Source organism: Hippocampus guttulatus, chromosome 1 (genome assembly GCF_054856545.1).
Source record: "Hippocampus guttulatus isolate MCC_2025c chromosome 1, RoL_Hgut_1.0, whole genome shotgun sequence".
Classification (NCBI taxonomy): Eukaryota; Metazoa; Chordata; class Actinopteri; order Syngnathiformes; family Syngnathidae; genus Hippocampus; species Hippocampus guttulatus.
Window position 1 is genome coordinate 17,640,330 of NC_141261.1, and position 27,221 is coordinate 17,667,550.

The 27,221-nt window shown below is 42.2% G+C and overlaps 1 protein-coding gene across 1 annotated transcript in view; it reads right to left on the reverse strand.

Annotated features, from left to right (window-relative positions):
• The window catches only part of kcnd3 (potassium voltage-gated channel, Shal-related subfamily, member 3), a 101,752-nt gene that overhangs the window by 15,095 nt on the left and 59,436 nt on the right, over positions 1-27,221 (reverse strand). Inside the window, exon 3 of the mRNA XM_086115600.1 lies at positions 2,600-2,768. Coding sequence (XP_085971726.1) covers positions 2,600-2,768 — 169 coding nt within the window. The remainder of the gene's footprint in view (positions 1-2,599; positions 2,769-27,221) is intronic.

A 27,221-nucleotide genomic window follows, 5' to 3' on the forward strand; every position in this document is an offset into this window, starting at 1 on the left:
TCTACTTATCTAAGAGACGCGACATTATTTTTGGTCAGTATTCTTTTCAGGCAAGTCTTTTTCAGCACCCCGAGTTTTAGTTTGGAAAAGGCTATAAACCTTGTTGTATGCTTTCAATTATCACATGGAATTGTGTTCCAAAGGTAGAATTATGACAAGATAAAGCTCCCTTCCATTTTTCTTGCAGTGGCCTGGGAGCTTGGGGGCTAATTTCCTGCGGCACGGCTGATGATGTTTCTGTCACGCTGATGTGCCACTATTCTGTACATACTGTGTCAAGGTTTATCCAGCTGACCAACTTCACTGAGGTCGATGATGTTAAAACTGCACTGCACTTCAAACTACCTGTAGCATTTTAAACAATTTTCCTCTCCACTAAAGGCAGAGATTGCTTGCTTGCTGTCGTACTAAACAACGATTCATGTGACCCAAAAAAAAAAAAAAAAAAAAAAAATCATTCGGTTTGTTTTTGGGTGAGGCCCTGCGGACATGGGCGTATTGCGAGCACACCAAGAGTAGGACAATTGCATTCATACACAAGGCAGACAGACATGTTCTGACCTTCTAAATCGCACCTCATCTGGATGAGGGCTATTTCAGGAAAGAACACAGGACCCATGTCGCTTCGAGCACTCGCCTGTTACTACGCTTGCTTAGCCTGCTTCCACTTTGCCTCTGGCCTTCCTTGTCACCAAACGCGTCTGTCTTGTCGACATCAACAGCACATAATCACTGTCATTGGCTACCTCTTTTAGGTATCCTTGCACAAGTGAATGGCAGACAATGAATAGATAATGCTCACTTACCCTGTGAGATTCGTTAAACCGTCTTTTCATTGTTGTGGCTGTACTATTCAGTGGCATAAAATGACACCGCATCATACTTAATGCTGTTTTACACATTTTGGTTACTTTATTTATCCAGAAAGGCAAAGTACTGGAAACATGGTCTACGAGTATGATGCAGCTCTATGCAAATGACGACATTAATTAAAGTATTAAATTAATAGCTTTCTTAGAAAGAGGAATGGGTCTCTCAGCTGTGTACAAACAATACTACAATGCATCACAGAAGAATGAGGACAGTCAGATTTGCCCTCAAACTATGATTAGCAGCCCCAGTTTGTATTTGGAGCAGCTGAGGCTGTGAAGAAATTTGTCACATGTAACACAATTATTGTTCATGTCTGAAGGCTAAAACTAAACATAAACAACACATGCATATTTACCTGATCTATGTTTGATATATGCTCTAGTTTAAAAACAGGTTTGATTGACTTGACGAGGAGCCCACTGGCCAGGATGTGGCCCAGATCTATCTATCTATCTATCTATCTATCTATCTACATACTAGCAGTTTTTTTGTTTGCAACGGCCTTCACCCTTGGCCGGTTGAACCGGCTTCTTCCTTGGCACGCACGACATCCCCGATCATGGCGGGCCAAGCGCGGCAATCCTGTGCCAGGTCAACCAACAGCCTCAGCCAGTCCTGGTTCCACTGTCGCAGACCCACCACCTAGGGGCCGGAAAGGTACGCGAGGTGTTCTTTCATCGTGGTGGCCCAGGTCTTGACTTGTCCACCACAACGCTTGCGCTCGGCTGGCAAAGGAGCAGGAAGGAGAACATCCCTGACCCGGTCCGATTGGCGGCGGCGGAGGATACGGCGGAGGCAATCGGTGTCGAAGACTTCCAGCTTGCGCTTGTCGGCCACTCTCAAAGGACAAGTCTCACAACTATAAAGAAGGATGGTCCGCACGATCGCTTGGTAGACGCGCCCCTTCGTCACCGCCGAGATTTCGCGCCAAGCGAGATTTCATATACATACTAGCAGTTTGATACCCACAGATTCACATATTTTCAGATTGTTTTTCAGCATTTTTGTTTTCTTTTTTGTAAGGGAGGAGTCAACCCCTGCTTTTTACTGGAAAGCTTGTATTGCACTGAGCAGGTTTGTATGTGTTTGCGCAAAGACATACGCCGGACATTTGCAGTTTCAACAGGCTCAGACATTTTTTTTCTGTCGCAACGACATTTTGAACATGTTCAAAATTAGATAGAGACAGGAAAAACGGTTTGCAAATGTCTGTCATCCTTCCAACCTTTCTCTTTCTTTTTCCTTTTTTTTCCCATTTTCCCAATGCATTTCTATGTCTGGCAATGACATGCAGATTTTTGCTTTTCGTGAGCTGGCGTGTATTTTGTCCATACTCAAAATGGTATTTTTGTCATCCATCTGGTGAGCACGTGTGTCTTTATGTGCCCCCCCCCGAAGCTCTGATGAAAAATTATGGCCTCTCTTCCTAATTGAAATTGGCCATTCTTGATACAATTAATGAATATCCCCAAAAAGTCAACCCAGAACATAAGCCTATGCAAAAGTGCAGACAGCATCAAGAGAACTCCAGATGGTCAAAATGTATGTCAAAAGCGAATGCGGTGCATCACTATAGTCCTACAAGCGGGCGTTTTACACCCATCGTCCATCTCAAAGAACCTGGGTAGTCCTCAAATCTGGAAGAAGTCAGAACTGCCCAGTGGGGTGCAGGTCTGGAGGTCCAAGCCTCTGGAGCCCAGTTGAAGCAAATAAAAATGGTGTTCACCTGTACCTTCTGCGCCCGCCGTTTGTCTGCTCTCTGGTTCTGGTGATAGATGCGACTAAAGTTGGACACGATGACAGGAACAGGCAGGGCGATTACCAGCACCCCACTCAAAGAGCAGATTGAACCAAAGATCTTCCCTGCAATCGTTTTCGGAACCATGTCTCCATACCTGCAAGAGGGTGACAGGGACAAAGGCAACATCTTAGACAGATTTGTAGGGACGGCAAAGCGAAAGCTCCATGAGCTAAGTGCCCGTGACTGACTTGGGCCTTTGAAAAAGGTCATTTTGATTAATGGCAAAGATGTGGAGAGGTCCAAAGTGAGAGGTTTTTTTTTGTTCCACTGGGCCCCTGCACATCATTCACATGAGATATTCAATCCACCGACAGCATGAACTTTAAAAGGCACACGGCAAACGTTCCCCAAAGTTATTCAGCTTAATTCTGTGTGATATATCTGAAAGTCAGAGGTGATCTCATTATTGGTGCAGAAGGCAGACAAAACAATTACAGCGAATATTTTTTTTTCTCTCCCAATGGAGAATCCAAATCAGGAGGCAGACAACCGATGAAGGAAAGGTTAAGAAGGCACCAGGAAACTGAAAGAATAAATCTCTCTCTGAATCTGTTTTTAAAAAATATCATTTGAGAGCAAAGGCTGCAGGTAGTTACAAGTCAGATCTGCAGCCTCAAAAAATGCCCAAGTGAATGCATTAGATTCCAAATGATAATGCCTACTGAAAGATCTACTCTCACCAGGACCAACATGAGATTGTCATTTTCAGTTGTCAATTGATGTGCATAAGCTAAACATGAGAAGGAATAGTACGCAGGATAGAACAGCAACAAAAACCGAAAAGCGACTTGTCAAGCATCTTTGAGTTTTTAAAACATAATATATTTTTAGTTTGGTTTGCCCCAAAAGGCTGGAAGGTGAGTTACAGCTGAGAGAGAGAGCTGGAAAGACAGCGGCAAAATAGAGCAACGCCTTGCCTTTGTCTCATCATTGTCACCCCTGCAGAAAGCAAGGTGATATGTCAGACGGTGAAAATAGAAATACACTTTAGTGGTGAGGGAGCACTAGTGGGAATAAAATGCATAAAGCTGCAATCACCGAGGACTCCCTCGAATCGCACCCTCAATCATATGTGCTTTCCCTTTGTTTGTATGATAGAACCTTGACTGCGTTGTACAAGGATAGAACCTTGACTGCGTTATATGAGGAATTATGAAATTAAGTTTAAAAAATGCATTTTTAATTCAACCACAACAAATTGTTTTCACATATGTAACTTGGGTGGTTTGAAAAACATGTCTAGATGACAGCCAATAACTGATTACGGCAGCAAAGCTTGCCAAAAGTTATCTGGGATAGACTCCAGCTCACCAATGACCCTGAGAAGTGGCGAAGTGTTTAAAGGAATCAATATATTGAGCCAATACCAGAATATCAATCTTTGTACTCAATATAAATAAATAATACTATGCATGCTGTGTTTAGTGGGGAAACCATGTTCAGATTCACGATAACATGATATATAGATAGCACGATAACAACTTGCGTTGCTTCTTGTCATGTTCTGTTGTTGTGTATCTCCAGCAGGTGGCAGTGGAGGGCCTCTCCTCCGGGTTGCACACCTGCTGCTCATGGAATCAAGCCGACAATTTAAGGAGTTCTCTGCCTTCATGTGTTGGAAAATTGGCCTTGTTCATAGCACTACTTCCAAGACACAAATTCTTCTAGATGCACCAAGTTTTCATTTTCTCCATTTTCTTATGCTGCTTAGTTGTCTTATCTTACTTTTGGTTCACTTATTATCCTGGTGTTGTACCAGTGATTTTTGTTTTACTATGTTGGTTTTATGACCTGTTATTTTCTGGAAATAAATATTTTTGTTCACCAAGTTCACGTTTGTGGACTACAATTCCATTCTGTCCGTAAATTTGCAGATCCCTGACACTTCTTGTCCAACAACAGTATATAAATCAATGACAGATACCATATGAGGTACAAAAATGTAGTGTCCTACTCTAGACATTGTTTCTCAGATGCATCTGCAATGTGCAGCCTTCAATAACCTTGAGTGGAGCACAATAAATCTAGTCCATTGCAAGTGTTATTAACACACACATAATGGCTCAGACGTGCCTGTACATTGACGGGAAGGACTTCAATCTGACCGGTTTTGAGACTGATCGTGTTACAAGGCAGTCAAGCTCTTTCACACCAAATTCATCCAAGCATGCCTATGTGGAGCTTGCCTCTTCTGCTTAGATAAATGAAGCAGACTGGTCCACAAAACGTCCGCCATTAAGGACAATGAGTAATGTCTGACGGGCATGCCAAATGAGATATAAAAAGGTCAAATCCATCTCACCAAACACACCCTACACATGATGAACAATAAAACCAAAACCGGCAAGTATTCATCATCCCCTGCGAGAACTTTCTTTTTTTCTTTTTTTTATCCAAATTAGGCAATAACAAGCACTATGTAACATTTAATCTCCTCCCCTTTTCAGAAGAGCATCCCATTAGGAGGAATGAAAAGCTAATCATATTCATCTGCAAGCCGCCCATAATGGGATGCGATCAGATTGCTCTCTTTTTCTAATACTATTGTCAATTTGCCACCCCCATTGAGCCAAGCTGGTCTGTCTCCGATGATAACATCTCTGAGCCATTGTACATGGCACACGGATAAAGATTTGCACACATTAAAAAATATGGTGGCATGATTCAAGTGCATGTGTGTGACAAGCGAGGTTAGATACAATTTATTTCCTTCCTGCCTGGATGAGCGCTCGCGTCTGCTTCCGACTCGGAAAGACGACATTGGAGCTGGAGAATGAGCCAAATATTTCACATAGAGAAACGATGAATAATCAGTGGAAGGGAAGCATACTTGAGGCAGAGATATTGTTTTGCAGATGCACCGCCACGTGTCTTTGTGCATTTTTGCTCCTCTTGATAACGATGGGAAGAGATTCTCCAATTCACTTATAAACAACTGCACAAATTGCCTGTGTCCATACATGTGCATACACTCACACACACACTCACACACACACACACACACACACACACACACACACACACACACACACACACACACACACACACACACACACACACACACACACACACACACACACACACACGCACGCAATCACAGGTGAGCAGGCCAGCCTTCCATCAGAGTTGTCACAGCACATCCAGGCCTCGGTGGTAAATTTATAACCTCAATGAAGAACGGAGTGGAAGTTACCAAGTGGGCCCGTGACTTTGTGATGGTGTGTTTAACAACCTCAGCAGAGTTGATCTCAGGCTTGACAGATTCTTGATCATGGCAGAATAGTACCGCTCATCCATTAAAAAGAAAAAAACCCCGGCAAATATACTATCAATTCAAACAAAATAAAGAATTGCTGCATAGCTTTATTTGAATTTGAACTTCAAAGTTAATATACGGCTACAAGAAAAAAGAATAACCCTCCACCACCATCATTCCAGACAGTTATGTACTGTATAATGGAAGGGGCATTGTGGTTTGGGACAGTTTTACTACCTCAGGGCCTGGACGTAAAGCTACCTTTGACAGGAAAATTCATTCCTAAGTTTCAAAAAATGTTCTAAGGGAAATGTATGACCATATGCCAGCCATTTGAAACTTGACAGCAGATTGGCGATACAACAGGACAACATCTCAAAAGGACAGAAGTAAATCAACAGTTGAATGGTTTCAAGAGAAGAAAATACACCAGTTGAAATGGCCCATGACTCAGATTCCTTTTCCCACACTAAACACTTCAATAATATTGCTGAACTGAAACAGTGTTGTTTGTAAGGAATGGCCCTAAATTCCACCCTGCACTGTGAATGTTTCCACCACAGGTCTCAAACTTAAGGCCCGGGAGCCCAATCTGAAATGCCATAACAACTTTGTTTCTTGCTGAAATTACAAATTTCTTCTCCAATTAAAATGGTGATCTATTGCAAGGACTCAGATTTCTAAACTAGTTATCCATCTGTTTGTTGTGCATATGTAATATGAGGCAATCATACTTTTATTCTGGGTTACGTGGTTCATTGTGCACTGTTGTGATTTAGGTCAAGATCACATCACATTTCATGACCAAGACATGCTAGAAATCAGGGAAATCCAAAGCGGTCATCCATTTTCTTGCATTTGTATGTGATTTTTCTGATTCGGTGTTATGGTTAGAAATGAGGTGGTGTCACAGACATACCTGTATCAGGGTCTATTTTTGACTAACAATGTGATTCCGTGTGGTACCTGTCCAATATTCCCTTGGTACGGTCCAATTTGAAATGCTTATCGGTCAACTGTGGCACACCAGCACCATGAGGGAGTGGGCTCAACAAATATTTAAATATATATATTTTCAGACTGGACAAAATTGATGTGAGAGTTGATAAAATATCCTGTAAAAAGCGCACACAGTGATGACTTGAAGAATTTCCATTACTGTACACTTCTATCAACTGTCATGACCTTTATTCAGGGTCAAGTGTTGTGGTCTGCGTTGCTTTTAGCCAACAATGTGAGGCACCCAGGTAACAGGGGGCCCTCGATCTAATCCTCCTTTGACCCATTTATTTCATCCATCCACCTATTTTCCATGCAGCTTATATTCATTAGGGTGGTGGATGTGATGGAAGCTTATCCCAGTTGAATTTGGGCAAGCGGCGGGTCGCCTGGATTCGAATTCCCAACCTCAGAACGATGAGGCAGATTTGCTAACCCACTCATGCACCGTGGCGCCGTCAGTCCCTTCCTATTTTAAAATGCTGGTTAAAACCAAAATAATCCACAAGTGACCATCAGAGAAAACTTGAACATATTCCGTGTTCACGTTATTGACTTTGATATTATTTTACCAGCGACACACGCATGCCACAACTACATTTTAACAAGTTTTATTTTCCTCCCCAGTATGTGTGTGTTTGTTTTTGTGTGCTGCATGAGATCAAAACACAACAGCGCTCTTGTTTAATAATGATCAGAAGCAGTGGCATTTCCCGGCATGAGCAATCTGTGCAGCAGCACAGGGTGGCAAAAAGAAAAGCTTCCCGAAATGGTTGTTTATGCGTAAAGAGTAAACCTCTTGTATTTGGATACAGTATGTATTTATAAAAAAAAAGAAAAAGAAAGTATATTCTATGATCACAACAAGGTTTCATAAGAGCTAAATGACAAACACCAACCACAGCCATCATAAGACACTTATGTGCAATTAAATTGAATGGAATGGACACCCGGTTGTCTCTGTCAGATGCTGCATTTGTATCCAGGACATGTAAAAGTGTGTCATCCCAACAACAATTAGCACTTTTCAGTTAAGCACAGTGACAGGCTGCCTCTCCAGGCCTCTCACCTTCAAATAACATCCATCTGTACCACCATTGGGCTTTTCATGGCCAGTCACTCAGGGGGAAGTAACTCGAGTGATACAGGGCTCTCTGGAAACGGCAGAAAAGGTCTCCTCTTATCCAGCCAGCAAAGGTACATAGATCAATCAAAGAGGATGCGGAGGGAGCAACAGAAGAAGGTCAAGATGAGAGTAGATCGAGAGCAACAAAATACATTTTGGACTGTGCGTCCAAGGATGATACGCTGGGCTGGAATAGGCCAAGAATACGTTTTAGTTTGGATTAAAACAAGGCGATGTTCTGAACAGCGTTTTACATTGTGATCGACAGCAACATTAACAAGTGACTTTGGTAGATGGCTACTGTAGTTTTAAAGCTCTTATGTGGGTTCAAACTGGCTTGTACAAGTTTGCTGCGTTATGGAATGGCCGACATGCTGTACCCCTCTTGTTGTATTTCTGACAAAAATTCACCATAATGCAATAATTTCAAAGTGGTTAAGGTTATAGCATTATAACTACACTTCATTTTCGTAAGATTCCGTAATATAAGGAAAGTGTTTTCGAAGAGATGTAATAATTCAACTCCCAATCGACGAAAGGAAACAATTTCTTTCTTTTCAACATCCTGTGTTATATGTAAAAGGAGACAATAAGCAACACTTAAGCAACTGATCATTGTTCATCTTGGGGCAACATCCAATTGCTTGGCCTGAAAGAGTGTGCCTTGGCCTGGGTATACATCTTCTTTCCCCATTTGCATTTATCAAGTGACAAGTAGAGATTTCCAGAAAGAAACACACAGATAAGTTGATAAAGTGAAGGGTATTACTCGTTCATTTCACTGCACAGCCTGGAAAGGTCATTATCATCACTCACTTCACACCCGGTCATATACTGAATCATGCTGAGGGATTACCATCATTTCTCTGCAACATACTTCGAGTTTCTTTGACAACAACGCTGACTTTTCATATCTATGTACTTTGGGATTTAACTTTTAAAAGGGAGAATGTGCACGTGTCTGTATAGTCAAAGAGAAGAAGCAGAAAGGAAACTTTTTTTTTTTCACAAGATAAAACTCAACCTTTGATCCTAGCGAACGTAATTATCTTGCAGTATTTCAAAAACTGACAAGGATCATATACTGTCTAGGCTGAGGTTTGTCTCCTTTGCAGTGAACTTGCAAAAATCCCCCAGGGTTAATAATTCCAAAGGTTTGCAAAATAAATGTTACCAAAAAAATCGATTTAAAAATTGAACAGAGATTTATGAACTTTCAAAATGATACCATGCACTTTGACTAAAAGTGTGAAAACACATGTGATACACAAACGCTTCCTAACAAAGGGGTAAGCAACTCTGGTGCTCGAGGGCTTCTGTCTTGCATGTTTGAAAAGTGTCCCTCCTCCAACTTCCCAGATTGGAATAGCCAGGACTGCTATCAGACTTTCATTTGAACCAGGTGTGTTGGAAGAGGGGATCATCTCAAACATGCAATATAGTGCCCTCGAGTACCAGAGTTGCCCACCTCTGTCCTAACAGACAGAAAGAACGTGCTCCATTCCACAAAGGGAGGCGTTCAAAAGGAGAACTCGGACTATGCTGTTGCAACATTGAACAAATTTGGTTCCATTTGGTTTGCACCTCCTTTCGCACAAATGTCTTTCTCGTGCTGGCACATAACAATGAAACCTACAAGTGCTTGTTTTTCAAAAGTTGAAAGAAACGCTACGAGTGCCCCAATAGAGTGACCTTACAAACTCTGTTCATTTTTGTGCCGGCATGGGCGTTACTATGCACTTGTCTCTGTAATTAGTAATTACCAGACTGCTTGAAACAGAACGTTTCAGTAAAGTCACTTCCTCGACGAACTAGGAAGTGCAATTACCACAGCGGTTCCCCACAACATTTAAATATGAATCATGCCGGAGTCTCCAAACCTGTGCTCATACCAGTCTGGCTCATTATGGCTTCACAGGAGATCCTTCGATTAACTCGTGCTCCCCACTCCCCAGCGCACGCCAGGTGAGGAGCCACTTGGAAAGCATGCCCGTCCGTGTATGCACACTTCATATCTCTAAGCATTGAAATGCTTTCAAGACTCTCTGGGCCACCACGTATGGATAACATCAGCAAAGGCTTCTGGTAATTAAAACCGCCAAACAATCTCTCGCTGTGAGTTTGAGTCACGTTGTGGTAGGTGTGGAGACGTTGAGGAGCTGGGACACAATTACACAGAAATGTGGTTCAATTAGGCTGTCGACAAGAGAAAACTTTCATTCGGCTGGATTATAAATATCTGGAGAAATACAAGATTAATTAGCAAATGCGTAATTACAGTTAATCGAGAGCCTCTGAAACCCCATGATATTGTCAACCTAATGCCAACAAGAGATTCAGTCAAGGATTGGAGTTGACATGAATGTGAGGATTGTCTTCATTTGTTGAGGTCTTCAGTATACTGTACAGTTTGCATATTACCAGCATATACTGTAGCATTTCCAAGTGCTTGTCGGCGTAGACAATTCCATCAATTTATGGAAGCCCCCTTTAATTAAAAATCCGACAGGCCCTTGATTATATTAGCCAGCTTGCAAACATGCTAATTAGTGACAAAGATTTCGCAGAAACTAGAAACAAGGACCAAATGTTTTTCTCTACTGTCCCTTAACTGCAAGCCCCCATTTTACTTTATAGGATTACCAATACGCTTTCCTCTCCACCCCTTTTGTTCTGAGTTGCAGTGACATCACATTGATGCTTGCAGTCTACGAGAGAAAGAGACTCTTAACAGAAGTTACAGTTCACTATAGCACAATGAAACACTACATAAGAGCTGCCCGAGTCTTAGGTGCACTACCTCAGGGTTTTACTGTGTTGCACAGTCACGGTTTCATGTTTACAAAGTGCAACACCAATTTCACACTTCAATGAACTAATGGTAACACAAACACACTTGCAGGATAATGATTATGTCCTTACGATGGAAAAAAGTTCAGCATAGGATACCACAATGCATGCTGGGATGTGACGAGTGGCCAAACTCAACAAAGGTACAAAAACAGCATTTTTTTCCCCACAAGAGTCGACAGTCCATTTGGAGCGCATCAGGAGTTTTGACCCCCATGTGATCTCCAAAAACATGCACATAGGCGACTCACAAAAAGTTAGGGATATTTGGCTTTCAGGCGAAATTTCAGGATGAGCCTAAAATGCATGCAAACCTTTCCAGGTGAACTTAATGTGACCTTCTCTAAGCTTTTGAATGCACATGTCCAACCGTTAAACATTTCAGTACTTTTTACACAAGTTGCTGTTCTCTAACGAGGAGCATAACGGCAAAATTCACAACTGTTTGATCCATCAATCGACCAATAAATGTCCTTATCAGGTTCTGGACCGAACCGAATGACAAATTGCGATAAAAAATATTTATTTACAGAAAAGCTCACCGATAGAGTACAAACAGAAATCGCCGTTCAAAAGGAGCTCGGAGAAACAATATATGAAGAAAAGCGCTTGCAAAAGGCAATGTGCCAGGGAACACCAAGAATAAACAAACAAAATATCAAGAGGCCATAAACACCAGGCCAAAATCAAAAGCAATAAGAAAAAAATAAAAATACTTGCAAACAAGAATTTGTGAATAACGAGAGCTACACTCAAACTGTAAGATTTAAGAATGGGCATAATCTCCTGCATTTCTGACATGTGTATGGACAGCTCCAGTATGACACGTTTCCCTGCTCTTGAAGCCATTTTGCCAGAATAAATTACATCTCAGCAACACGTCTTCCCAGTTTGCCCTTCAATCTTCTCCAAGTGCTTGGCCTCTGCTGGGAGCGGTGTTGAGAGATGAAAAGGAAAAAGGCTGTGTGCAAAGATAAGAATGAAGCTGAAAGACGTGAGACAGTGGATGGAGTTCAGAGGTCATCTGCAAGGAGCTCAAGGTCATAGCAGCAAGGTCACTGCTGAACACATTCATGCAAGGATCAAAGTGGAGTAAAAAGAAGAGTGGGATGGAAAAATAAAAACATGAAAAGGAAATCCCTGCGGTGAGGGGGGAAAAATGGGCAGTCGGGTCTTCTGAGATAAAATGATAAGAAGAGGAGATGAGAGGCAAAATACCTTACAGACATTTTCCTTTTATTGTATTTATGATCATAATTGCAGTTTTATGTCATAATAATATCTCCTAGCTGTTACTTGATGTGCAAAAGCGATCAATTTGATACTGCATGTGACTGTAACACAATAGCATGCCTACGCAGTTATTTTATTCATCTTTGTATCGACTGCAGTCTATCAATGTGGTGCCAATTGTACTCAGAAATCAACTAAAAGAATCCGTATGAGGCATGAATGGCGCCTCGAGTCCGATGATTGGCTGGACTAACGTATTGAAGTATCAAATGTAAAATGTAAAAGAGAGATACATAAATTAAAGTGTTCTGCTTTCCTTCCCGGGGCTCCCAAATGACTCCACCGCCGTGGCCATTTTCTTCATTGCATACATACATATACGATCGCTTTGTATTCACTCAGGTAAAACTAATCTAAAGCACCATAAATAAAAAAAGGTTTTGTGGTCTTAAGGGACAGACACAATACAAACATTGCTGTGTGCAGATGTGTGGCCCTTGCTTCCGTAAAAATGGTGTTTATTCAAATTTGTGGGAACTGTGTCTGAATATCTGTGTCTGTTATAGTTTCTTGTATATATTGCTACATTATTATCAGCTAAATCAGGGGTCGGCAACACGCGCCTCCAGAGCCGCGTTCAGCTCTTTAGCAACATCTAGTGGCTCCCTGGAGCTTTATAAAACATGTTTATAAAACTTCCATACACAATGTGCTTTACGTGATTCAAGGTAATGAACTAAAGACATTTAAAAAGAAAGCATATGAAGAAAAGATGATTGGCCCTTGACACTTCAGACTTTTTTTTTTGCCATACAACGGGCATTTTTATCATGAATTTCATCATGAATAGGATTCGGCATTAAAACAATGTTTTCATGAATCAATACCAATAAATTCAATTGATTTAAAAATGAAATAGAAAAAAACCCCTGCAATTTTTATTTCAAAATAATGCTAAATTGATAGAGCCTCTATTTGTGTACAACATATGAAACACAAAAATATAAAAAGCCCAAACCAACTGTGGCAGCGGTCAAGTTTCTCACTGTCAGTGTGAATGAATGTTGGCACACAAGAGGAGCTGCCTGCATGAGTGTGTTAGTAGAGGAAAGTAGGCTTCATGAAAAACTAGGGCAACTTTGAGACTCAGGAGAGGTGTTTTTCAGCCCAGCCTCCTGTCCTAGTTCCCTCCCTGACCAGACTTGCATCTGTATGTTGTATGTTTTGCAACTGAGGGGGCACCCTGGGCAGTCAAATGAAAAGTTCAATCAAAAAAAAAAAAGCGGGAGATGGACGCAGAGCTCCAGGGTGAATACAGGTTGCGGGTACCTGACAGACCTCTTTTACAGGGTGTTGAAAACATTGCTAGCAATCCCCGGGACATGTGCCATATGGCAAAGAAGTCTGAGCACACACAGTGCAAAGCTTGACTGGATTACCTGTGCATTTGCCCATGCATGCGCATCTGTCCTTTGGCCAGTTTGTCTGCACTGTTGAACAGGCAAATGAGTCATAACAGGACAGAGATTGAAATAAGGCAACAAGCAGGAGAGGGAAGTGTGCGCGTAGGTGTCTTTGCTTTGATGAGTGGGTGCCAGAAAAAAAAAAGCCGAAGAGCGTTCCTGACAATATTCACAATTCCAAATGTATGCACAATACAACGCGGCACACATCCTCCACCAGCACACTCATGCATACACCCACCAACACACACAACCACTCGTGGTGTGTATAGAACCATGACAGAGATTATTTATCTAGCAGTCCCAGCACTGCTCTACTCCAGAGCTTTCCAGCAACACATCACTAATTCATTCTTGGCTTTTCCCTCAGCTCAGTAAGGGCCACCTTTGAACATACATGCTGGCCCTTTATTTAGCGCTGGGCCAAGTTACACCTCACCTCCCACTGTAAGCTCATACAGCATCAGAGTTGCAACCCACACCGACAGGACCCGCCCTAATTTTCGGACATCCGAACTGAGATGTAGGTTAATGCGCAAATCCTACTCAGCTATTTGATCTTGGACCGAGCTTCCAATGGCTTCCAATTAGCCTGTGGGTGTGGCTGGAGTGTCGCCTTTCCAGGTACGCTCAGGGTCATCAAGTCTGGACGTATAACGGGTTTTTTTGTTTCACCAACAGCGGTTACAGATCCCAGTCAACATTCTGATTTCAGTTTTCAGTATGACTCAGTTAAAACAAGCCAACAGGTGAATACTGTATCTGATCGTCAATTACTTTCAAAACAGTCGGCGGACACACAGTCAAGGTCTTCTGATGTGGGACTGGCACTGAAACGGCGTCTGGGTGGGCCCACTCTTGCATTTCACGTATTGATTCTGTCTGATTGCATCTTGACTGATCTCGTAGCGGGAGGCTGTAAGCGCAATGGGTGGGTGGAGGTGCAGGAAAGAGGGCACGCCAAAGAGAAGACGCTATTACATTTTAATTTGACAAAGGTCAGTTGTTCTTCAAGGTCAAACAGAAAAATAATCTTCAAAGGAAGCTTGGCACTTGGCTCAAGCCCACTCGACAGAAAATGAATTCGGACCATGCATTCAGCGTACGCGATGCGATAAGCATCACTGCTTTCAAATTTACTATGAGTCAATTAGTTACCATGGTGACTGAGGCTGAAGGGAAGCTTTCAAACCAAGCAAGCGGGATTATGTAAATGTCACAGACAAGCAAATGCAAACGTGCACACCGACGCGCCAAGTAACACACATCAAGCGTCTCAGACGGCGCAGCAAACCGACAAAAGGCTACCAACCTCTCTGGTGGAAAGAAGCACGCTGGCTTTTATTCTGCCAAAAGGTCAAGTCACCATTACGACAAAAGTGACTATCATCAACAAAAGCATGTTTGTACTTTCAATAGTGCCCATGGCATGTTAAGGGTTTGTTACAAAAGAGCAATTACGGGAAACACACCACTTAACCGCAGTAGCTACACTGAACAAAATACAAAGCATCGTCGTATTTTCATTCAGCACTGCTGTCAGAAATGAATTCTAATAAAAATAAAAACATATTATGACCCCAAAAGGCTTTCCAAGCTGACTCATTTAGTCTGCGGCGCTCCAAATTGCCTTTTTACTGGCTCAATGTCCACTTAAAGGGATTGCATTAACCTCTGTCGCTCTCCATGGGCAGATGAGTTGCCCCCACCAACCCTTAAGACGTGTTCTGTATTTAACTTCCTTCTTCGGCGGCGATCCCTGTCTGGCTTCCATCCAGACAATGCACACACGCGTGCGCGCACGCTTCGCAAGAGAGAGACGCTCCACCGTGCTCCTGTCAAGTTTATCACTGTTTAGGATCAGGTCTTGCCGAAGATATTTAAGAGTTAAAGCAAACAAAGACGTTTGTATTATTTAATTTCCGAACCCAGCGGGACTCTACGTTTAACAGTGAGCTCGTGGTCGGAAATAAACACTGAAGAACTACTCGATGGACATAACAAAATAACGCTTGCTATAAAAGGTACATACGCAAATATGTACTGCTTGTGTGCTCAAGATAATAAATAGCAGACACAGTGGCGCCTTGAGATAAGAGTAAGCCGACCTGCTTGTTTTTCTAGATAGAAGCCGTTGTTTGAACGGTTTTTCTTCTACTTCCTGTTGGAGTTTATTGTCAAACTAATCATGAAACAAAAAGAATGACAGTTCCTGAATTTATTCCGACCTCACAAGTTTGCCTTGCATTACCTTAACGCAAACCCACAATAGACTAAATTATAGACGTGCTAATGAATTGCATCGAAAGTCTTGCTATTATAACCCCTTCGCCCGTAACGATATTTGGACACATGACAACAGACAATACAACAACATTCACAGGCACTTTTTTTTTTTTTAATCCCCTGTGGAAAACAACAGTAATTGTGAAAGTCTTCTTCTATTGTTTTCATGGCTGTACAATTTAGCCTCCAGTGGCCAATTTGTGCATACCAGATGCAGTCAATGACTTATGCACAAATAGTTTATTTATTTACATTCCAATGAATTGTGTTATTACAGTGGGTTTTTTAAAGTCAATATTTGAGAGAGCGATTGAAAAAGTAACACAAAAAATGTCTTTTTTGGATCAATGCTCACAGAACAAATTAGATTCCTATCTCAAGACACCACTTTAAGCACAGCTTGCTCTGTTTTTAGATGATCACAATCAAAAAAATGCGCTGGACTAACAGCTTTGGTTTAATGACCATAAATTTGCGATCGTTCTGCAGACATGACAGATGCCACCAAGAGACCCGTGTACACACATACACACACACAGACACACACACACACGTTCTCTGCTTCCTATCTTTGACTCAAATCTTGTGAATTAACTGAAGTTGTCCCACAAGAGTTTAGATTTCCAAGCCAACCTGTATTTGAGATGTTCACAGATTGCCCGACAGCTGGTTTGCACAAGCTTGTGAAGCGCTCGCATGCCCCGCTCGTTGATCCCCAGCCATTTGCTCCGGTCCTTATAGTCACTGCAGTGCATCTTTTTCACTCTGAATCTGCTTTCTTTCTGCATTCTGTTCAATTTTGTTTTGCTGAAAAACAGGGCACCGATGTCACAGGAACTCTTCTAAGGTCACTTTTTTTTTCTTGCAACATTTTGATTAAAGAAAAACAATAAATACAACTAATTTGACCTTTGTGTACAATATCAGTTAAGTTTTGCACAAATTTTCATTAAGTGTATCCAAAACTAACTTTTACGAGGATTCACATTCCAAGAAGAAAGAGGTACAGTTTTTGATGTTTTAGAGGCATCAGCTTGTTTTTATATGTGCTCGGCCATTTAGAAATGTTTAAAAGTCACTTGCATGTATGTTCCAACATAGTCAGGTCCATAAATATTGGGACATGGACACAATTGTCCTGTTTTTGGCTCTCAATGGATTTGAAATGAAATGAACAAGATGTGTTTTGACAGCAGACTTTCAGATTTAATTTAATTTAAAATTTTACGTTCAAATTAGGTAATTTGTGTATGGGTTAAAATAGTTTATACAATCAAATCTTATGTGTGAAATAAAAATGTGTTTATGATGACTGTTTTTTTGTGTTGTTTTAAGAGAAATGCCTTTGCAAGAACTTAAAGGGCGAATAGGCGTCTTCCATTTGACAAAGGTCAGTCATTCAGTCGACACAAATCCTGAGCGGCTCAAGAAGCTGGTTGAGAATTCTGGTGCAGCAATCCAATTTTAAATTCATGCATTGTGTTGGCTTACCTCTCATATGATGTGTGTTTCACTCAGCCTTTATTCTTGTTTGGGGGTTTCCGGATCTGGCTTGGGCCGCCTTCTCTTAACGGAAATTTGGAGTGAGGTTGCACAAGTGTGATGCAAACCAGGCTTGGCTCTGACTCACAATAAACTTTAGCTCAAAAACATAGCAGGAATAAATGAGTACTCCTTCTCAAGTGGGCACTGGTACACACTACATGGATTATCCGGAGAGGGATGCCACACACATCACCCAATTATAGTGACTGTACATAATTATACATTTGACTACTGTATAGAATTAGAAATGTGTCAATGAAAAACAATTGTGATTTTTAGGACTTTGATTCAAATTCAATTTTCTGACCGACTACATAAATTGATATTTTACTAAATGTTCTTGAGCTCCATGGTTTTTCCCCATTGAACGATCACTCGTAAGACTTTAAAGTTTTTAACTGAGGTCGGAGAATCTCTGTCTGAATACTCCAAATGCCAATATAATATAATGAAGAAGAATATTGCATGGCGGCGTGACCAGAGCAGGGCTATGCCTGGATTTATCTCAATTCCCCAAAGATGTTCTTCTTCTCCTATCCACAAATTAGTTGAGTCTAAATCAGCAGCGCCTTCGCCGGCGGCAGAAACACTTTCCATCAAAAGAGAGCATCAGTAACTTTGTAAAAGCAAAATATGTAATACATCTTTCATATTGATATCATTATATTGTGCATGCAGTCATCACGTTGTTTATAGTGCAGTGGTTGGACATTCCTTCCATTGAGGTGTATATGTTAAGGCTAATGGCTCTGTCAAAACAATTCGACAGAGCACGGAGAAGAATATTTAACCTCAAGATATGTCACGTGCACGGACGCTTCTCTGGTGTCTAAACTTGATCTTTTGACGATATCGTCCTGTCCAGTTAGTTTCAAAAAGAACATTTCAAGAACAGTCCTTTCATGCAGAGTGATCATTTCAAATTAGGATATTATTGTCACATGTACAAGCCGAAAAATAAAGGTGTCACATTATGGAACTAATGTGGTTCACATTGGCAGTCGAACTGGCTCTAATTAATGTGGTCAGCAGATCCAAAAGCAGAATTACCTAACAGGGTTATGGAAACACAACAGATGGTCACTGTGTTCTCTTTGGTAAACATTTGCAGTGCATCTGAAAGCTTTTCCATTGTAGAGACGGCGGGTCTGCGAGGCACTGCTGTGAACATGCGTGTGTGTGTGTGTGTGCGTGTGTGTGTGTGTGTGTGTGTGTGTGTGTGTGGTGGTAATTACATATTAGCTTGACTGATTGAAAGTGAAGTGTTTCTTTTTCTATCTTATGTACGTTCTTTCTCAGCATGTGCATAATGTGTGTGTGTGTGTGTGTGTGTGTGTGTGTGTGTGTGTGTGTGTGTGCGCGTGTAGTGAATGCACAGTGTAATGCATTGAGCCAAGAATCCCATTTGAAATTTGAAAAAGAAAAAAAAAAACCATTACGGCGCACCACCAAACAAACGTCTGAAATAACGACAATCTCTCATCTGGCTCTCAAATGGAGTTGATCGATGAAAAATCCGGGCCTGTTTAATTAAACGCAAATCTAATGATGCAGGACACTATGACCTTTTCTGGTGTATAAATGGATTTATTTCCATCTTCTTTCATCAATAGGAAGAGTATTTCATTGTTTTGCCTGTCACTATACAACTGTTATCAGTGAATAAAGATATCGCTGTCATTAAGAAATCATTTTTGAACAAATAAGCAGAATCACGTAAGATTAGTTCTGGCATAGACACCATGCATAGGCAGTGCTTAAATGCATCTCAGCTTGAAGCATATAAATAACCTCTGGCTGAACACTAACACAAAGTTAGTTTGACAGAATTTTACTTGGTGATTGGGGCGGGGGCGGGGGTGGGGGGCGGTATAAGCGATGCACTAAAATATGCACGTAGCATTGTTAGGTAGTGAAATATACTCTCTCGGAATGAAAAAAAATGCACAGCAAAATTAACCACTAGGAGGAGGAAAAAAATAGTTTCCCTGTTTGTTGAATTATTTCATTCAACCTTGAGAGTGAAAAGTTTCAAAGTGGAAACTGTCCTCAAGTCGTACCCTGGTGGCGTGCTGTATGTATAGCTGACTGTACACTTTTAAGCAGTCTGTCAAACAAGTGCTTTGGAAGGACAAACAGTTCCGGGACCAACTCATCAGTGAAGCATGCTGGTGGTCGTGCGTAGGCATTTATAGCCGCAACTGGAAGTGGTTCCTTTGTATTTATTGAGTATGTGACTGCTGATAAAAGCCGAACGATGAATTCTGTTTCATGCAATCTTTTCATACTCGGCCAACTGCTTCAGAACTCACTGGATGGCGCTTCACAGATGGACAATGATCAGACACAGACGACGAAAGCAGCAGATGTTTTTTTTTTTGGAGAGCTTTTTTTTTTTTTTTTTTAAAGGCAAAAATGTGGAATGTAATGAAGGGTCCAGTCATTCACTTAGCCTGAATTCGATTGAACATACTGAAGACAAAACCAAAGGGAAAATGTCCCAAGCCAAAGCAAGCAGGAGCTAAAGACAGCTGCAGCAGCGGCCCGGCACAGCATCGCCATTGTTGATGCATTCCAGAATTGTGTACTGCAAAGGATTTTGCACCCAAACAATGACTGTTACTTTGTCCCATCACGTTGCTCACTTCAAATAGTGGGACGCCTATAAACTTCACAAAGTCTTGTAATTCCAACACCGTTCACCTTATTTGGATGTAAAGACCCTCAAACACAAGCTGACAGTCTGCAGTCGAAACACATTTTCTCGGTGTTCTTAGAAAATAAATAATAAAGCCAAAAAGATGAGAATTGTTTCCCAGTATAAATGGGCGTGACTGTAAGGCATCAACAGTGTGGGATAGACTAACATTGTCCAGCTGCGTGCCACAACCAAGACAAATGAGGCTATTGTGGGTATTATAAATATATTACATTTACGAATAATAACATTAAATCAAACATGCATGATGTCTTTGCTGTGAGGAACCTAAATCTGTACGCTGAGAGTCGTTCATGAATATACACAATCAAGTCAATATGGTCGAGGGATGCACTGGGCAAACAACAACAAAGTCTGTTTACTCAGCTGATGTGCCAATCTTGAGTTCCATGCTGCTACCTTCACAATAACCGCGAGGCTCTCAAGTCTCTCACAGGCAAAATTTGGGTTCCATTAAGCAACATTCAAGCTGCCGGGTCCAGAACTCCCATAATTGGAAGCCTGTAATTTAATCAGCTTAGTGGGGCCATTAGATTTTGTTTGAAATGAACCACTAAATCAGCCAGTGGTGCAAAGTTGAGCAAGTGTAAAATTACTGGCCCTTCAAGATTGCAAATAGCAGCAGCCGAAGGCAAGACGCCGAGTTCCAAGCAGATAGCCCAGATCTGGATGTGCAATGTGGATAAAAAGGCCTCACCAGACCATTCTGTCCTCTCTCCTTCCAGTGAAGGGACCTTGGACTTTCACGCTCTGACAGCCTCAATTAATTGAGGCAAATTGCCATGCCCTTGGGGCTCCAGTGACTTTTGGATCATTTAATCTGTTCTGTCTTGCACCTGTATCACCCTCCGGCATGGTTGTGGGCGATGGCTGACTTTGGGCTGCAGAGGTGTTACCCTCAACTGCTGAGCTTCTTGCAAGAAACTTGCAGGACAAAGATATAACTGAGAATTATGTTTCATTCCTACAGGACTTGAGAGAGAGCACAAAAAATAATGTTGCCTTGTCACAGAGTGAGGCGGACAAGAAGAAAACAGAGCCACAAATCAAAATGAAACAGGGGCATAACCATTAAAATGATGCTTTACAATCAGCTCGTGTAGGACAAGGGACCAACCCAAAGAACAAACAGGATGACAACAAATACCAGGTAAGCAGAAAGAACAACGTAAGCGACATGGCAAGATTCATGACAAGGCAGCAAGTCATGGCTCGCAGCGGGAAGGCAGTCAAATTCAGGCGGCTCAATTCAGCATTCAGGGTGAGCTCCGGCGAGCCGAAGAAAGGGAGCGTTTAAACAAGTGTTGTGATTCCTGCACGGCCCACGCCGCATATCGAACTGCATCAGTGTAGCACGGAACAGGTCTAGCGGGTCATCGGCAGTGAGAGCAGAGGCAGCTGAGAATAGCCTTGTAAGGCTTTGCTGACAGCCAGCCTGACGCTCGGACTCCAAAGCCGAAAGCACTGGCCTGCTGAGCTGCCGTTTCATGTGGAGCTCAAGGGGCTGATGGGAGGTGTGTGGAGGGTTTACGTGGGCTGGTAGCACAGCGAGCACAAACAGACAAAAGGCAGGAAATCAAGAACACTTGCACATTAAATGCTCTCGTGCTGCCCACAAAAGGCAGATGAAAATATAATCGACCCGGAGAAAAAAAAAATGTTAGTGAATTAAATAATCGCAATGAGTCGTGGCATGCAAAATGAGCAAAGTCCTCTAAAAATAGATGATTTTACATTTGTGCTTGCCTGCGATGATGAGTTCTGTGTAGGAGGATATGTCTGCTTTCGACTGCTTGACCTGTCCATGGCCACGAGTGGTTCTGGAGCCCGCTGACTTTGGCTGAGAGGCGGGGTACACCCAGAACAGGCAATTAGCCCGTCACAAGGCACATGAAGACAAACAGGCAATCACTTTCACAAACATGCCCCCCCCCCCCCCCCCACCCAAAATTTTTAATTAAAGACCCTGTAAAGTGAATTCAGAGCGATGTTTCTCAGCACATTACCCATGTTTGAGAAAAATTGCAGAAAACATGTGCAAAGACTAGGAACTGCGTAGTGCTCAGTTGTGCAGATACACTGTGGGGCTCTATTTTTATGACCAGCACAAGTGTGATGCAATGTGCACAGGGGTGGGCTAGACTAGGTTTTGGTATTTCTGCAGATGCATGCAGCTTGGCACAGTTTAAAATGGGTGTTTTGTGCTGTTGTGGGCGTGAACATAGCCAATTTTATTCACTGCCAGTAAGGGTTGCGTACTTGAGTCCGGACTTGACTTGGTTTCTTTGTTGTCTTATCGGACTTCATTTGGACTCTTTGGCATTTGACTTGGATTCAACTGTTGGACTCAGAATATATTTTTATCGCCTCAACCGAGTCCAACTATGTTTTTATTGCTGAAAATGAAGTCCACCTTCAAAAGAAACGTGAAATAAAATTTTTAGATTGTCAAAGTACCCATCTGACTAGTCAACCAGACCGCAAGCGCCAAAGCACACAGTCTTTTTCTTTCAGTCATGCCTGCCAACAGTGGGGTTATAACATTTGGTTTTACCAACCATCGAGAACTGGTGTGAGCCACAAGCTCTTGACGCAAAAATGCAGATTCTGTAAAAAGACAATTCCGGACACACACGGCACCATGTCGAACTTTGTTCAACACTTGCAGAGGCAACAGAAAAAGAGGTACCGGTAATTTATTTTGTTGTTTCGCTGCACACATGGTTCATAAAGCGAATGGCTTCATGCCACCTAAGGAGAGTGTGGAGCATAATGGAATATCTCAAATTTTGTGGTTGTGAAAGTAGCGTTTTTCTGTCTCAAGGTTTACTCTTGATCTCATCTGGACGTGGATCTGACTTGGACTCGATAAAGGTGTACTTGACTACTGCCTTGCTGCCAATGGAAGCTGCTCATCGCGAGGGGGGGGGGGGGGGAGGGGGGTGTGCTGGAGCCCATCCCAGCTCTCTTTGGGCAGTAGGCCGGGGACACCTTGAACCGGTTACCAGCCAATCACAAGGCACACAGAGATGAACAACCATCCGCACTCACGCTCACACCTAGGGACAATTTAGACGCATGTTTTTGGAATGTGGGAGGAAACGGGAGTACCCGGAGAAAACCCACACAGGCACGGGGAGAACATGCAAACTCCACACAGGAAGGCCGGAGCCACAACCTCTACACTGTGAGGTCAACACGCTAACCACTCGACCACCGGGCCGCCCGCTGCTTATCGCAGTCTCTTTAAAATAGGCGTGCGAGAGCTGCACAGTCCTTGACATTTCAGAAGAAGAATCTGATTAACTGGAGTCCATGCAGGAAGTCGAAGCATGTAAACTATGCTTAGAAGGAACTGCAAGCAGTCCTCCATGGCTGGATGATGAAACGTTGGCCAGGGAGATCATAGATCTTTAAAGTAGGCACTTGGAGACTGCCGTCCACCCTAATTTTATGTGTTGGTGTGTGCACAAATAGACAGATGTAGGTATGGCGGTCTCCATGTGTTACATTTTCAAACATAAATTGAAGAATGAATGTAACAGGCATTCTAAAGCTGCAGTCTGCCAGTATGTCCACATGCACAAGCCACTGAGATTCAAATCAAAAGCAAGGCACAGCAGATTGTGATGGGTACACCTAACGCAGGGGTGCCCATTACGTCAATCGCGATCGACCGGTAGATTGCAGACTGGTCCCAAGTCGATCGCGAGGGGTCTAGAGGAGAAAAACAAACAAACAACCATTTGTGTGTCTTTGTGCATGTTAGTAATATATTTTTTGTGTTAATGTACACTGCGCCCTATCAGTATCATGTTCACAAAAAGTATTAAAAAGATAAAATAAAGCAGGTCAATCCTTAACCGACGGTGGCGCGTAACCTGCGTCACCGGAATTTGTTAGCGCTTAGCAGTCTGCAATTGTCGCTTGTGATCAGAGCTGTTGTGCAATATCTTTTATCGTTATCATTAGTCTCATTCAGAGTTTGTGTCGTGTACAATTCACCGAGGGCACGGGCAAAGAATAGGAATCTAGAGGGACAAGGGAAACACTTTTAAACGGTACATGTGAGCTACGATAGTTAACAGGCTGCAAAAGTGCATCACATGCCTCCGTGTCAGGCTGTTGCTCATCATGGCGTGCGTGTGTATGTAGGTGCGCGGGAACGGGTCGATCGCGGGAGGTTGGTTGATCGAAAAGTCGATCTTCGGTCCAAAAAGTTTAGGCACCCCTGCCCTCATGGAATCGCATCAAAGCATCTTTGGTGGCGTCATGTCGTGCTCGATTCCTAATAATAGCACACACACATGGACGACCTGCTGACCTTTGCTTTGTAAGAGATGTAACAACTTGCGTGTACACCAAAAGGTCATTCTCTAGCCATTGGACGACTCCCACATGCCTGTATGGCATCCTCAAAGGGAAAAAGATGGGACAGTAAATGTGTCTGGAAAAGTCAATGGAAACCTAAAGGTCCCTGAAGGGTACCTGACTTGCGGGAACTATGACTTTTGTTTGGAAAGGTGGAGGAACTTGGATGCCTTTGAGTCTTAACTTAAACAGGTCTGAAAGGAAAACAAACAAGAAAAAAAAAACATTGGGACACTTGCCCATCGCTCTAAAACAAGTGAAAAAAAAAATCTAGGATTTGTCTTTGCTTTGCTTTGGAATTTGCTTTGCGCATAGAGGCACTAGAAAAAAGGGCTTTCAAAAATTGGAAATACATAATGGCTCAAAATGTGTTGGTAAAAAAAAGATTTAAGATCCATTGAGAGATTGAAGGTGCCTTGACACTTGCAATTCACTCTCTCTGGTTCAAATCAGCTGATGGCTTTGTACTCAATGTCCGTGTTCCCCTCCCGAGTTCGTGTAGTGCTCAGGTGGCTAAAATTTCAAGCAAACCAAAAATTGTCAAAACAAACCACGTGATGACACTCTCCTCTCCTATTGGTGACAAAACATTCTATAAACGGGAAAATCTGCTGTACAGAAAAGCAGGAGAAAAAATAGCAGAAAAAATAAACACAAATTGTGGCAAAACTGCCTGGGCACTTTTTCCAGAGGCGAGGACAGGTGTTTAAGTGATCGAGGGGGTAAAGTGTGCTTCGCAGGGGAAATGTGATGTCATTTATTCATCAACATGTGTCCGTTATAAAACATACTTTCAAGAATCACCTTGGCGTGCTGCAGCCGCATATTGATATGCTAACCATTTAGTTAGGTGATTCTAATTAAATGGTGCAGTGTTAAACCACTGAGCCATCTGTCCTTGGCCTGGGAGGTCCCAACAACAAAAAGCTTACTCGGGACATGCTGTGCAATAGTTATTCTTCATATTAGGCACATTCAATAATCGGTGTGCTTAAATATCAAATCACATTATGTAGATTCAGTGGGGATTAGGGCTGGCTATCAAACTCTATTTCATTAAATTCATTTTGTTATGAGGCTAGCCAAAAGAGGAACATGCCATTTTTTTTAAGCGCGTCTCCCAAATATTCACTGCAAATTTACTTTGTACTAGACAAATCAGTTCTGGTTTCCCATCAGTAAGCATATTGATTTCAGTGCAGATGTATTCATTGGAGTGACCTTCACTATTTCTATCCTTCATATTCTCGTCTTTTTTTTTTTGGAAACACCTTGAGCTTCCAAATCACCTGTTGCATGGAATCCATATATGAAGTTCCACCGCCTTCTTTTTGGTGACTGGCTCTGACCCCTCTGGTTTTTGCTTTTGTCAAAAAACACCAAGGATTCACTCAAGTCCAGTTAAGTCAAGTTTATTTTTACAGCCCTTGATTGCCAAAGAATCTCAATGGGCTTCACTGGCACACAGTTCAAACATCAAAAATAATCGCATGCCCGTTTTTTCCACATGCAAACACATGAGGTTTCATTGCCATGAGAGTGGCCCAGATTGTTGATAGATGTGACCTCCTCAACATTTCTGCCACTGGCATGCTTTGGTTCTTGCTTGCACTCTTGCTTGCTAATGATTGATCCTCACTTGTCCTGTTCCCTTCACAAGCAGGTTCGCTTTACAAGCACTCGTAATCCCGCATCAGAATCACACTTTGGTATTGCCGCGTGCGCTCGCAAACGAGCCTTCGCTGAAAGACACTGGGTGCCTCCAAGCGCCGTTTGAAGTTGGAACAAAGAGAATTCTTGCTTCTCACTGCTGATGCCTTTACTCCACTCATTTCGGACTTTTCTTTTTCATCAACTCAAACACCACCATGTGTTTTCAACTTACCTTCATTGCATTTCATTTCATCCTTCCCTTCTCATGAATTAAGCCTCGGTGGTTTGGACTCAAATGCACGACTCAGAGTTGGAGACGGCCAAAAAAAACCTCATTTAACCCAGGCGACGGTCGTTACACATGAAAGACAAAATGATTAGGCAGAGGTACTCCAGGCGTGAGGCAAAAAACAGGGTCAAAAGCAAAAAAAAAAAAAAAAAAAGTTCAGTACGCTACGGCTATGCGTGGCTAGTGAGGGTTACAACCTCTGATGCTTCGGAAATGTTTCTCCGTCGCTACTGCACTCTTTGACTGTAGTAACTCTCAAATTAGAGAGTCTGTTTGAGAAGTATGCATCAAGGTGCAACAGTACTCTCTTTACCATGGAATTCCATTCCTATGACAGCAATTTTGTCAGAGCACACTGTCGTCTCTTCACCTAAGCTACGGAAACATAGTAATTAAGATAAGATAAGATAAGATAAGAAAACCTTTATTAGTCTCGCAATGGAGAAATTCCCAATTCACAGCAGCAAAGTTATGAAAGGAAGAAGTAGAACAACAAAATATAGGAGCTGCTGGAAAGGCAGCCACTCTCGCGGCGCCATTTTGAAGTCAAAATAACAAAAATAACACAACACAACACATAGGACACAGACAGTCGTGCAATCTTCACCACTTTTCTGCATACACTTTGTTGTCTGAAGCAGTTATAGATGAAAGAGGAGAGGATCAAAGTGTCCTTTCACCAGTGGATCAGAGACGTCATGCTGAAAATGTGCACACGTCTGCTACAAGCTAAGTTTTGAAAGCAAACACGAAGCTG